This window comes from Temnothorax curvispinosus, unplaced genomic scaffold (genome assembly GCF_003070985.1).
Source record: "Temnothorax curvispinosus isolate PA1 unplaced genomic scaffold, ASM307098v1 QBEX01012811.1, whole genome shotgun sequence".
NCBI classification, from domain to species: domain Eukaryota; kingdom Metazoa; phylum Arthropoda; class Insecta; order Hymenoptera; family Formicidae; genus Temnothorax; species Temnothorax curvispinosus.
The window spans coordinates 3996-17822 of record NW_020222591.1 but is presented as its reverse complement, the minus strand read 5'-3'; the positions used below and the strand labels follow the sequence as shown (position 1 = coordinate 17822).

General features: G+C 32.4%; 1 protein-coding gene across 1 annotated transcript; it reads left to right on the top strand.

Moving 5' to 3' along the window:
* Window positions 1–2240: 2240 nt before the first annotated feature.
* On the top strand, window positions 2241–12976 carry LOC112462830. The gene is made up of 4 exons (XM_025028883.1): window positions 2241–2585; window positions 8061–8231; window positions 10265–10746; window positions 11058–12976. Exons 2-4 carry the CDS (start codon window positions 8081–8083, stop codon window positions 11202–11204), a joined length of 780 nt encoding a protein of 259 aa, XP_024884651.1. The 5' UTR covers window positions 2241–2585; window positions 8061–8080; the 3' UTR covers window positions 11205–12976.
* The last annotated feature ends 851 nt before the right edge of the window (window positions 12977–13827 follow it).

The window sequence follows — 13827 nt, the reverse complement described above, 5'->3', positions numbered from 1 at the left end:
GATCGTGGATTCTGCAAGCTTATATATTTACATTTAAATTTATTTGAATCTATTTTACCTAATTTACATTTTTTTAACTTTTTGCACTTCTTCATCTGTGTATTTTCATGTTTTCTAAAGCTCATATCAGACTACGGATTGGGGATTGAAATTGGATTGAAATTTAATCAATCAGAATAGAGAAAACTGATCTCAAGTTTAGTGAACTTTGCTTTGATTGGTCAAATTTCAACCAAATCTCAATCCCAATCCGTAGTCTGATACGGGCTTTAGTTCATCTTTGAACATATTACTATATCATGAATGTTATTTCTGCTCTTGAACTTGTTCGCAATTGATCTAAAAATAATCATACTGTGCATGCTTACCTTAAAAAGTAATAATTAAAATAACAATAAAGCTATTAATTAATACAAATTGTTAAAAATTTATGACATTTTAATATTTGAAGTAATTCTATTTTGTTGTAATAATTATTTTTTTATATATATCTTTAAAGTCGAATTATTAATGTTTTCCAAATAAAAAAAAAAAAAAGAAGAGTTTTTTAATAAACTAAACGAAATAAAATGAGTATAGTGTACATTTATTTTACACTATACTTGTAAACTATGAAACAAATTGCCAAATATATTTAGATAATAACATTTCCAATGATCATGTTCATATTGTGAACAATAATAACGTTTATATTGCCTATATTGTTTACATTGCTAGAATAAAACTTTGTTTCTAATATTTTTCTAAAAGAAACTTATAATCTCGATGCGCTTTCATAGGCAAGTGAGTGAGAAGATCACGACCTTGATCTTGAATTTGCTTTTCTCTGACTAAAAGAGTCTTCTCCCAGAGAATTTTCCTCGATCGAAGTTATTTTTACATTATCTATGTCGAAGTTAAAAAATCGAAACACTAATTGTATAAATTAAAAATGTCATTTGCGTAAATATATCACAATAAGTTATACATTGCCGGCCAAAAGTTTGAGACCACATATACAATTTAAAAATATTCTAGTGAAACACTAAAATCCCGATTGATGCTTACTCAATATCTTTTTTTAGTTTGACAGTAAACAGACATTATATTTAGTATAGTTAACATAGCATTGTTTAATTTCAAGAAAATGGACTACAACTTTTTTTTTTAAATGGAGTTGTAATACTCTTTTTAACTCGTAAAAAATATTTTTTGTAGAACCTTCAAACATTTTATTATAATTTTTTTTAATTTTACTTTATTGTAAAACAATGATTAAAATAATAAAAATATGTTAAATTATATAATAAAGTTTAATTTTATTTTATAGTAGACATTTTCAATGATTGGTCTTAAACGTTTGGCCAGCAATGTTTGTGCATTACAAATCACGCAATGCAAGCATGCAAGCTTTAAGGAGTTAAATCTGAAGGAACTATGAGGATTTGTGTTAGGGCCTTGGCACATAGAAAAACTTAAGCAGCAAAACTTAAGCAGTCAGAAATCAACGATATGGATTTGCTACCGCTTAGGGCCGTGTCTTAAGTTCTTGACTGTGATTGGCTGATTTGCTTACTGCTTGAGTTTTACTGCTTAAGTTTTTCTATGTGCCACGGCCTTTACTCGAATAGAAAGAGACTAGGATTAGAAAAGAAAGACATAGGTATATGTATTTGTCAATTAAGATACTTATAGTTATACAGTTGGCGCGTGATTATCGCCAGGAAAACTACTCACTGAGAGAGATCTCTCTGCACTTTTAGCCAGACAGAAGCATATTCGAGATCAAGGTCGTCGTGATCGCCTCACTCAACCGCCTACGAAAATGCGTCAAGATTATACAACAATATATAAAAGTGTGTGTATTTATGTGTGTGTCTGTGCGTGTGCGTGTGCGTGTGTGTGTCGTGTCGTGTCGTGTCGTGTCGTGTCGTGTAGGTATGTGTATATAAACGCGCGCGCGTGCGAGAAAGAGAAAGAAAAAGAGAGAGAAGAACAGAAGCAGAGTGGAGTTGAGCCAAGTCAAAGTGCAGGAATCCAAGAATCCATTTTAGAATCGAGAAGTCTAATGCCCGTTTCACCAACGTCGTTTAACTTGAACCTTAGTTTAATTCACTCTTTGTCTGTTTCTAAGGGCCCGGACACACACTTCTGCACATCGCACAATGCGTAAGCATAAGAAAATTGATTGGTCCATACACATGTGCGTAAGGAAATAGACCAATCAATTTTCTTATGCTTACGCATTATGCGTTGTGCAGAAGTGTGTGCTCCCCGCTTAAGGGCCAAAGCACATAACATGGCGTAGCGATGTACCACGGTCGTAGTCCTCGACCTGACAGATCAGGATACGCCAAAGCTTGTGCGTTATTACTTACGTCCTCGATTACGACTGTGCTTTAGCCCTAAGAGAGACTGTTAGAAAAAGACAAAGAGTGAATTGAACTAAAGTTCAAATTAAACGACGTTGGTGAAAAAGGGCATTAGTATCTAAGAATATGATTTGAATCGGGATTAAATAGTGTAAGTAGTGACCGTGTACTTCAATCAAGGGATGAGAATCGTTGAATAATATCATTTGATAAAGTGATAAGTCAACTCTAATTGTAAGTAAATTAAATGATTTGTTTGATATTTAAATATTTAACAGGTGGACAAAACTTATTTAAATGGTAAATATTTTTCTTTACACAGCCAGCTCCGATGACCTTGACCTTGACATATGTTGTCAGGGACATAACCTTGAGTAACTTTTCGTTATAACTTAATCGTCGGCCATTGCTTATTTAAAGTGAACAAAAAGTTTGAGAAATTTACAAGTTTGGAAGTAATTTGCTGATATGTGTGCATAGACAGTACATATATAGATGAGGGAAGGGCTACCCCCCTTCCCCATAGGCAGGGGTGGGTGGGAGTGAAGCTCGGTTCGCGTAGGAAGTTAAAAACTATACAATAATAGACTTTGTTTTGCCCTATATGCAGGCCGGGATGGAGTGAGATGACTTACGCTTCGATCTACCCCTACCTCTGCTTACAGGGCGAAACAAGGTCTATCATTGTACGGTTCGGGTTTTTAATTTTCCACGAGGTCCACCCCCACTCACCCAGGCGATAGCTCCTCCCCCACTTACATGTGTACTGTCTTCGCACACATCAGCACACATATTAACAAATTACTTCCTTTAGAATTGACACAAATTCGTATATTTTTTAAACTTTTTTTGTTCATAACTTTTAAATAAACAATGAGCGACGATTAAGTTATAAGGAGGAGTTACTCAGAGTCATGTCCTTGACAACATATGTCAAGGTCAAGGTCATTCATTGGGGCTGGCTGTGTAAAGGGAAATATTTAGAAATAGTCTATTTTTTTAGAAATGGTTCAGGTCATTATGATAATGGAAACAGAGTGATTTTGAAAAATGAGAGTGCTAACTATTATTTATGATTTTTTACACGTCGAGTTTTAATAGTTTTGAGCATATTTCTAACGGTCTTTTGAATAGTTACAGAGGTTCTAATACTTGATTGAAAAAGTTCCGCGGTTTTTAGTTAAAAAAAAACGTATTTTTAATATCAAATATATTTTAAAAATAATAAGTTCTGGTAAAAAATTAAAGTTCTGAATCACAAAAGTGGAAACCGCACAGCCCTAGCTACTATAATTTTCGACATATTGATTTTTTTAAATTAATACACGTTTACGAAGCATTTTAAAAATCACGAGTTCAGGGGCTGGATTCTTGAATTCACTCGCAAGAGAAACATGCGCAAATTCTGTTCTTACAGAAAAGTTGCAAATCGATTGGCTATATCGCATGACTTTTAATAAATCAATTTGTAACGTTTCTGTAAGAACAGAATTTGCGCATATGTTTCTGTTATTTTTAAAATATCTTTGATATTGAAAGTATGTTTTTTTTTTTAATTAAAAACCGCGAAATTCTTCCAAAAAAGTATCAAGAACTATGTAAAAGAATCTTAGAACTATGCTCAGAATTATTGGAACTTGATGTGTAAAAAATCGTAGAGTTGACACTTAGTAGAAGAATAATCATTTTTCAAAAAGTAAATTAAATACGATCGTATGATATACAATCAAATTCAAGGGAAACGCCGTTAAACAGTCAGGACTGGATCTTAGTTGCCTAATATTATTTGAGTAAATAATATTATTAGGCAACCAAGATCCAATCCTGACCGTTTAACGGTGTTTCCCTTGAATTTGATTGTAGATTATTTTTATTCTGATTCATCATCATTCAGATTTATCAATTTTTATTCTGATAATATATTCATTTATTATAATGAGAGTATAGAGGAGACCGGGGCTAAAACGTCAACGGGGTTGAACCGTCAAATCAAATATCTCGAAATCTGTATATTGTGCGAACTCGTTATTAACATTGTAAACGCTGCTTATGGTACCCATGTGACCAACGGAGTTTCGGCAGGTTACCTGCCGTGTTATGATTTTTACGAGGGCAAACGTGTTTTCGGAAGGTGAAAGTTACATTTTCTGCGCGTGGAAATTTTGTAATATCTGCAATAATATTTGCTCTCCAAATCTCGAGATACGTGATTATAAAGAGTAATGCATGCTGAACACGAATCCAGTGTAGTTTTTTCATTATCGTTGATGTCTAATATTTTGTGGGCGATCAAACCTGAAACTTGTGTTTGGGGCTAATCCGTCAGTAAGCAGTCTGGGTGCATTTCCAAGGTATTTCCGGGCATTTCCAGGCTCACTGCATATGGAATATGGATGAGACGGGAATTACAACCGTTCAGACACCGAATAGAGTCATCGGACGTCGAGGAGTGAAACAAGTCGGGCGAGTGACTTCTGCGGAAAGCGGAACCCTCGTAACTATTTTTTAATAATGTTTCGCATAAAAATTTTAAATAAATTTTTATATATATTTTTTTAAAAACAATTGTTAAAATGTATCCTATCATTTTTCAGGATCAGATGTACGTATATGTATTGAAAATGCAGTGTGACGGTTAAACCCCGGCATTTTTGAGATTTCAATTTTTCCACCGTTGTCGTTTTTGCTCTATACCGGTTAAACAAAGCGACGTAGATAAACATTTTCTATATAAATTTTGTAGCTAAAGGTTTACTCTTTACAGTGGTATACCACATTTAACTAAAATTATTTATTTTGTTGTTAAAAATCGGCACCGAAAAAAAATTGACGGTTTAGCCCCGGTCTTCCCTATGCATATAATGAGACTGCAATTTTGTCGTTGCGCTGCGCTACACTATTTACAGATTAAATTATGAAAGATACGCATGTGGTATGTTTTGTTTTTCATTTGCTTTTTTATTTCACGTAGTCGTTCAATCATGTGATAATAGAGTGAAGTAAAAGATTAACACATTCTCGCAAATATTAAAAATATAGAGATTTAGAGTACGGCGTTAAAAATAGTAAGATTTGATTGCAGTTTTTTAATGTTTATTCCTATCTCGATTCCTATTATACATATATCTCTTACTGTTTAATTAATTTTAGTACTCCAAATTTTCTAGAAAGCTTGATGATCAAACTCTAATTAATTTAATTAGCGATTAATTTATCAAATAATATCAGTAGTCTTTTATTAATATTGAACTAATATTAATATAGAACTATTAATTTTTTGTTGTTTGACACATGAAAAGAAAAATTAGATTATAGAGATAATGAATTATAAAACTAGAAATTATACTAGTATAAACTGCAATTTTGTCGGTTGAATTGATTGTCGATTAAATAAGTTAATCGGAATTTAGTCAAAGTCACTCTAAAAATACAATTTTTAGAAAATCATGTGGTATAGGTATACAATTCAAGATAAAAAGATAGCAAATTGATAACTTTGTATTTTATAATTATAAATATCCCTAGTGGAAAAATTTCGCTGAAAAATTTGTTGAAATTTTACTAAAAATTTTCTGAAATTGTTCCACGTTTTGGAACACTTCTTAGTGAAATTTTAGCCTAATTTCAACGAAATTTCAGTATAATTTCAGCAAAATTTCAACATAATTTTAACATAATTTCGGGATAATTTCAATAAAATTGTATGTTTTTTTAAGAATATTTTATCAAAATTTATTTAAATTTGAAGAAAATATTTATAAAAACATACAAATTTGTTTCTAAATTTAATTAAGTTTTGTTGAAACTATACAAGAACTTCAGATGTTATTAATTATTCAATAATAATTGAACAATAAATTAAATAATTAATTCAATACAATTAATATCTTAATTTATTGAAATCAATTTTATTGTATCTATATATATAAATATATAAGTACCGTCTTCTGTCTGTCTGTTTGTCTGTATGACCGCGAACTACTCATTCGTTAGTGGACCAAATTTTTACCAAAAGTATATGAAACAGGGATAGAATTTTCCGGGGAGTGCTATAAAGCGTATAATTTTTCGTTACCGATCTTTTTGGAAGCCGGTACCGAAATTTTTCCAATTTTTCAGGAATAATTGACCGAATCTTAAAGAATTATATGTGAAATAGGAGTAGAAAGAACTAAAGGATATAATAAAATTTAATTTTTCATTAATAGATAATTTTTTATTAATGGATCGATTTTTTTGAAACCGGTGCCTAAATTTTTTATGAAACTGGTACCAAAAGATTACTAATTTTATGGGGATGGCTACTATGGGGTTAAAAATTGGGGGTTTTATAGGGTTCTGTTGGTGCTTCTAATTAATGGGTGAGTTTGGGGAGAGGGGAATAGATTTTTTGCCCGCGCTTCTTAAAGAATTATATATGAAATAGGGGTAGAAATAACTAAAGAATATAATAGAATTTAATTTTTGGAGGATAAGTTTAATTTTTTATTAATAGATAATTTTTTATTAATGGATCGATTTTCTTGAAACCAGTGCCAAAATTCTTCTAATTTGTTGTTGATAGAGTAAAATGTAAGTTTTTAATCAATCCCCTTAGGGTTACAATTCTCATTCATCACTACCTTTTTCCTCTCACTTAACTCTTTGGACCAACGGCTTAATGTCTCTTTCCGAAAGACGGAGCCCAGTTTTCTCCGTACGAGAGTCCTTTTTTCGCACGGAGGGCGCAGCTTTCGGAAATAAATTCCATGTTTACGTGCTCAAGTGGACTCGAACCTGCACGGAAAGAATTTTGGGGCGGTTGCTGGCGCTGCCGCGAGTGGGTTTCGCGTTCACGATTCGAAACACATGCTCTCTTTTTTTGGGACAGCTGCTCTCCCGAACTGCGACGACTGCGATCCGAAAGCGTTGGTAATGCAGATACTTTCTGCAATCGTTCCTGCATTTTTTCAATCGTTCTAAGATATACCTTTTTTCAGAAACAATTCTCTTACAATTTTATGCATTGTAATAGTATTCTTTTAAAAGAACAAATTTTTTATTTGGCGTCTTATAAATGCAATATCAGTTTATTATATCCTATTGCGACCCAAACCATGAGATCACAATCGTCTATTTGCTATCGTATATTTGTGACAGTTATTTGTATAAAACAATAATTTAATTTCTTCTGTAGGATACATATATAGGGTAAAGGGTAACTCCGGTATATACGCCGCAGCTAAGGGAAACTTAATTTATCGAGTACTATATCATGAAATTCTTAATGAAAGAGCTTCATTATAGTGTTTTGAAAACGTCTCAACAAGAGCTACAAGAGTATGCAATAAAAAATGGGGAGTTACATTTAAGAAAACATTTGATCACATTGACCTGGCCTTGAAAAGATCACTGAAGGTCAAGTCCATATTTTCATCATGTGGCCTTTATCAAACCATGCAACTTTTGTCTGAAACATTTTTCCGTATCTTCCATATTTTTCGAGATATTCGCCTAGGACATTTAAAATGGATATTTAAAAACACCCCGCGGTGTGTGTGTGTGCGTGTGCATGTGCGTGCGCGCGCGCGTGTGTGTGTGTGTGCGTGTGTATACATACAATATATGCGTATATCGCTATAGAATTGCTAATCTCGGTATTAAATATTTCGGTATTAAATCTCTAATTTTAAAATTTATTTATCTAGTTTTTTTCTATATATGTCACAGACATTGAACACGATAACAAAATGTTGGGCAACTTTGTCGGTTACTTGTTCGGAAGTAACTATTCTGGCACGCAAGATTCGCTTGAAGAAGATCCTCGAACTCGGGGGATCATGCGGAGATTCAGGCAAGTGGAAGTCGAGGACGATGAATGGATCCTCATTGACCGAACTGGTACATAATTTATCGTTGTTTTTAGTAATTTATTTTTAACTATGTATGAGAAAGAGAAACATAGGTGGGGCAAGAAAAGAGACTCTATAATACGACTAAACTTTAAATATAATTTAATAAATTAAATATTATATATTATAATTTAATATAAATTAAATTTATTAATTAAATTTTAATTGGATAAGAATTTAAGTAGATAATCATGATTGTATCTTTAACATGGAAACACATGCATCATTAAACCGCCTCTATTGTTAATTTAGAAAATCCCTCTAGAGATTTTGTTCATTTTAATATACAGGGTGAGACACTTAATGTGACGATATTCAGAATAATTTCTGTAACTTTTAGTGCAAACGGAATCTATTAAATGACGATTACACAAGAGATTTTTATGTTAGTAATATATCAAGTATAAACATACATCAGTGGCAGCCAGTTAATTAAGGACATATCTGTTGCATACAAATTATTCAATTTTATTGCAAATAGATAAACATTTCTTGAATAACAACTTCTTGTATAGAAAGAGCACACAATGAATATTGAATTTAGTCAGTTAAGTCCAACGACTTTAATTTTATTATAAATTAATACATATCTAATTATTTGTGAAATGTAATCCGAACACAAAAATAACTACATTTTACACATAATAACTGAAGTTTTAAAGGAGATAGAAATCATTAATATTTAGTAGCACGACCTTTTGCGGCTATGACTGCATCGAGGCGACCTGGCATGCAATCAATTAATGCAGCGCATCTCGTAGGCCAGTCATATTAGACATCAAACCTTCCAATTAATCTTCCCAGGTTGCAACCACCATGAATCGCTTTGATTTGAAGTGTTATAAGTGGGATTTATTTTGCTTCGCAAAATTAACGCGCAATAAAAAGTTATTGACAATATTATCAACAAAAAACACGATTTTTTTATTTTTTCTTAAATATCTCGAAAATTAAGCAAAATAGGGTAACTAACTATACGTACCTTTTTTGTAGAGCGTAAAATTATCTACAATAATGATCTAAACAACATTTATCGTCAAGTCAGGCGTTTAGCTTGCACGCGCTGTCAAAGTCCGAGACTCGGATCCCGAAAACCCTCAATTTTATCGTTTTTTTTCTTTTTATTGCGCCGGTGATTTTTTTCCGTCATTTAAAATGGAATCAAAAATTCCCCAAAAATCACACATCATCTGAGAACTATAAAGAATACTTTTCATGATGCAACCGATTTTTTAGACCCTTTTTCTTTAGTTTGTAGCTATGTAAGCAAAAAATTTTGATATTTCAGAATAGTCTTAGTTTTTCCGCTGTTTTCAGGCCTTAGAATTTATTTGAGACGAATTTTATTGTATGCATCTTGTTGTGGACAAAATTTGAAAAAAAAGCCCTTTTTTCGTACGACGAACGCTGATTTTTTTATTGACGCACAAAGTTATTCAATAATGCGCACAGGTCGGATAACGTTTGTTTTACACTAAAATAATTATTTTTTATTAAAATTTACGTGATTTTTCGCATTATTATTGAACCATATAATATAAATGACTATAGAGTAATAATATTGGCAAACTGGTGTGTCCTTAAATATAGCTGGCCGCCATTTTACACACACACACACACGCACACGCACACGCGCGCGCACGCACATACACACACACACTATTATTATATAATACTTATAGCTAGATGATAAACATTTACTAATTTTTATACGCGATGATAATTGTAAGTTCTAGATTGTATTAATTGAGTGATATCTTTTAGAAATTATTATTCTTTTAGCTACGGCAGTACACATATTACACGTCTCAATCTTTAAAATGTTTTTTTTTTAATACATAACTTTAATATATTAATTGTCTTCTTTTTCTTCCTTTTAATTATTTTTTTAAGTATTATTCTTGAATTTCTATTGCCTTTCTTTAGCACCTTTTTTTTAATATTTTGTATCATTTCAGATACACAGATTATATTTTGATTATTTCAGATTATGTCGTCGCGCTCACTTTCCTTTCGTTTCAGTTGAGGGTACGCTGGAGGAGCCGTGGTATGAAATGCCACCCGCAGTGTTCACGCAGGAAGGACCCGTAAAAGTGGCAACCTCACCCATGGAAAATTTGCTAATAGAACATCCTAGCATGTCCGTCTATTCCGTCGTATCAGGGACGATGACATCTCCCCCTGTCACACCAGATACTCCGCCCCCCTCACCAGATGGATGGACAAAAAGCCAAAAGAATGTTACTGTTTTATGTAACGCTGACGTTCTCGAAGAAATCCCTGCGGCATCGCCAGCTGATCTCTCGTCCTCCACGTCCACGTTGTGCACCATGTCCACATCTTTAGATAGCAGTTCAGATCGAAGTAACATTGATGAACTCTCACGCAGAGTTGTTGCAGAATTGCAAGCCATCCACAGTGACAAACTACCTGCATCTGATAGCAATAATAACCGAGTTAGAATTGGAAATCAACTTCGTTCTGCTCAGGAACGAGCTCAAGAGGTACGAATTTCCCAAATTCTGAAGTGTTAGACAAGAGAACAAATATTGATAATATCTCAAATATACCGAAAAAACAAACTATTACAAAAGTTTATTATTATTATAAATCCATCATGTTTTTATATTCTCAGTAACTATATGACTAATTTCTTCCCAAATTAGAAAAGTCTCTAAATTTTTTAGATTTAAACCATTGTCATTAAATATTCAAGCGTTCAAGTCATAGAATCTTTTGATTCTTTATTTCTTTTTGTTTGTAAATTCTCACATTTCTTGAATACTTTTGAATATTTGCCCTTCTGTCTTTGCAGGTGTTAAAGAAGCGCACGACTCAGAACCTGAAGAAAGCCCGTCTGGAAAGAAACAATAAAGCGCGCCAAATAAAAGGCAAGCGACTTCGTCGCCAAGACCGTTTACGTGTTCGTCACAGTGGCGCCAATAACAATCGAAAATGCTAGTCATCTGATCTCAGGCCAAAATGTACTTAAGCTTCTTCCTAAAATGACCAACGCTACAATATATAAATAGTTACTCGGTAAAATTTCGTTGCAATGATAAAAAATAGGGCGATATATTTATAAGAATTGTGCAAGTTCAGTGAGCACGTGTGTGTAGCGTGTTATGCCCGTGTCATACTAGCGATTGGCGATTGCGTCTACGTTTGCGTTTACGTCTCTTGCCCAATCAGAAAGTAGCTGCTAGCAATTGCAATTCGCGATTTTCGTTCTGATTGGTCAAAAGACGTAGACGCAAACGTAAACGTAATCGCCAATCGCTAGTATGATACGGGTATTAGCAGTGCTAGCAGTGTACTAGCAGTTTGCCAATAGTTTTGAGCGACAGATCGGTATCAAACTTATGTTCTGTCAACAGATTGCCAGTAGAAACCAAGCGAAATTTGTGATTCCGTAATTATTTAAATATAATGTATCTATTATTTAAATGATAATAAAATGGGGTACATTCTATTCGGTTTCGGCAGTCGATTTGTCATCATTCCATTAGTACATTCTATTAGTACATTCTGTTCTATTTCTACTGGCATTCTGTCGACGAAATTTGTAGTAGATACTTTGTAAAATCTGTTTTCGACACAGATATGATTACCTGAGAAATTTATTCATTACGAAAAAGAGCCGAATGGTCCTAGAGACTTTCAGGCAAGAGTTTGATTGCTGTATTTTATATCGAATATAGTAACAATATTTAAACAATTATCAGCAAGCATAACTCACTAATGATTGGATATATATTGTAAAAAATGATTGATTACACTATTTAACAAAGAATGAATTTTCGAGGGTAATCGTTTCCCGTAGTTTTTGTAGGCGCTAAAATATGAGCAAATTTCTCATAATTGTAACGTGATATAGCAACTTGGTAAATGGATTATATTCGGCGCCCTAAAACCACGAAGAGAAACGATTATTTTTGTTCTCGTGCATTTTTCTTAATAGTGTTATTGTATGCGCAGTTGTAATAATTTAAACATATCAAATAATTTTCAATGAGAACGCTTTCTGTAAATTATGAAAAGAAAATATTAAAATGATGAAGTCAATTTAATTCTTTGAACTAAACCAGATATTAAAGAGTTCAAAAATCAGATTTTTGCTCGAAAGTCTCTAATTCCATTTTAACTTTTGAAAAAAAAAAAAGATCAATTTTATCATTAATTTATAATCGGGATATTCATCATTAAATATCTCAATATCCAGATAAAAAAAACAACGTTTTTCAAAACTGACTTTCTAAAGTGAAATATGTTTGTTTTAATTGTTAATATCAATTTTATATATCGCATTATAAACACGGTGTCCCAAAAGTCCCGGAATGGTCAAATATCTCGAAAAATATGGAAGATACAGAAAAACGTTTTAGATAAAAGTTGTAGGGTTTCAAAAGATCTATTTACTGACCTTATCAGTTTGACCACAAGTAGCGTCGTTAAGATCAAGTCAGGGTCACTTTAAATTTTTTAAATTGGACCTCCTATTTTTTATTACATGTTCTTGTAACCCTTGTCGAAACGTTTTCAAAATACTATAATGGAGTTCTCTTTCGTAAAGAATTTCCTGAAATACTTAAATTTTGTCAGATTATTTTTAATATAAAATATGAAATATCTCGTAAAATACTCACTTTTCGATGAGTTTACTTTGATATTTTTATACGTAAGATAATAAAAGGAATCGAATAATTATATTAACGTTTATATTTGCAATTTTGTAAAATTAAATGCGTTCACAAAATGCAATCAAATTTTTAAAATAATTTTTTCTGCTTTTTTTACAATAATCAATTTCTTTCATTATTCTACGTATAAAAGTATCAAGATAAAGTCATCGAAAAATGAGTACTATACGGGATATTTCGTATTTTATATTAAAAATATTGTGACAAAATTTAAAATATTTTAGTAGAAATTCTTAACGAAAAATAGCTTTATTATAGTCCTTTGAAAACGTCTCGACAAGGAATCGACAATAATACGCAATAAAAAATAGGAGATCCAATTTAAAAAATTTAAAGTGACCCTGATTTGACCTTAATGACGCCACCTAGAGTTAAACTGATAAGGTCAGTAAATAGATCTTTGTAAACCCTACAACTTTTGTCTAAAACGTTTTTCCATATTTTTCAAGATATTTAATCGTTCCGAGACTTTTGAGACACCCAGTATATAATATATACATAAAATTCAGAATGTCTTATTTAAAGAAAAAACAGATAAATATCTTAAAAGTTAATAAATTTGGTAATTATTTACAAAAAGACCCCACTCGCCAATGACCTTGACCTTGACATATGTTGTCAAGGTCACCCTCCTGAGTGACCTTCAGAAGGTTTTAGCCGGCGGTCGTTCTTTATTAAAAAGTTATTAACAAAAAAAGTTTGAAAAATATAGCAGCTATTTTGTTGTAACGGGTTCGTGGCGTGCTTTACGAGCTCGTTTATTGTATATCGCCACAAATATTCACACAGATGATTGACTAACTTATCTTGTTTAATACCACCTCTACTTAAACGAGCTTGTAAAACGCGCCATGAACCCATGTGGCACCTTGTTTCGCGTGGAAA

Bases quoted from the DNA above. Each gene is read 5' to 3' on its own strand.
- LOC112462830 (XM_025028883.1), top strand. From the start codon at position 8,081: ATGTTGGGCAACTTTGTCGGTTACTTGTTCGGAAGTAACTATTCTGGC. The intron at 8,232-10,264 runs GTACATAATTTA...CTTTCGTTTCAG, and splicing joins GATCCTCATTGACCGAACTG to TTGAGGGTACGCTGGAGGAG. The intron at 10,747-11,057 runs GTACGAATTTCC...CTGTCTTTGCAG, and splicing joins CTCAGGAACGAGCTCAAGAG to GTGTTAAAGAAGCGCACGAC.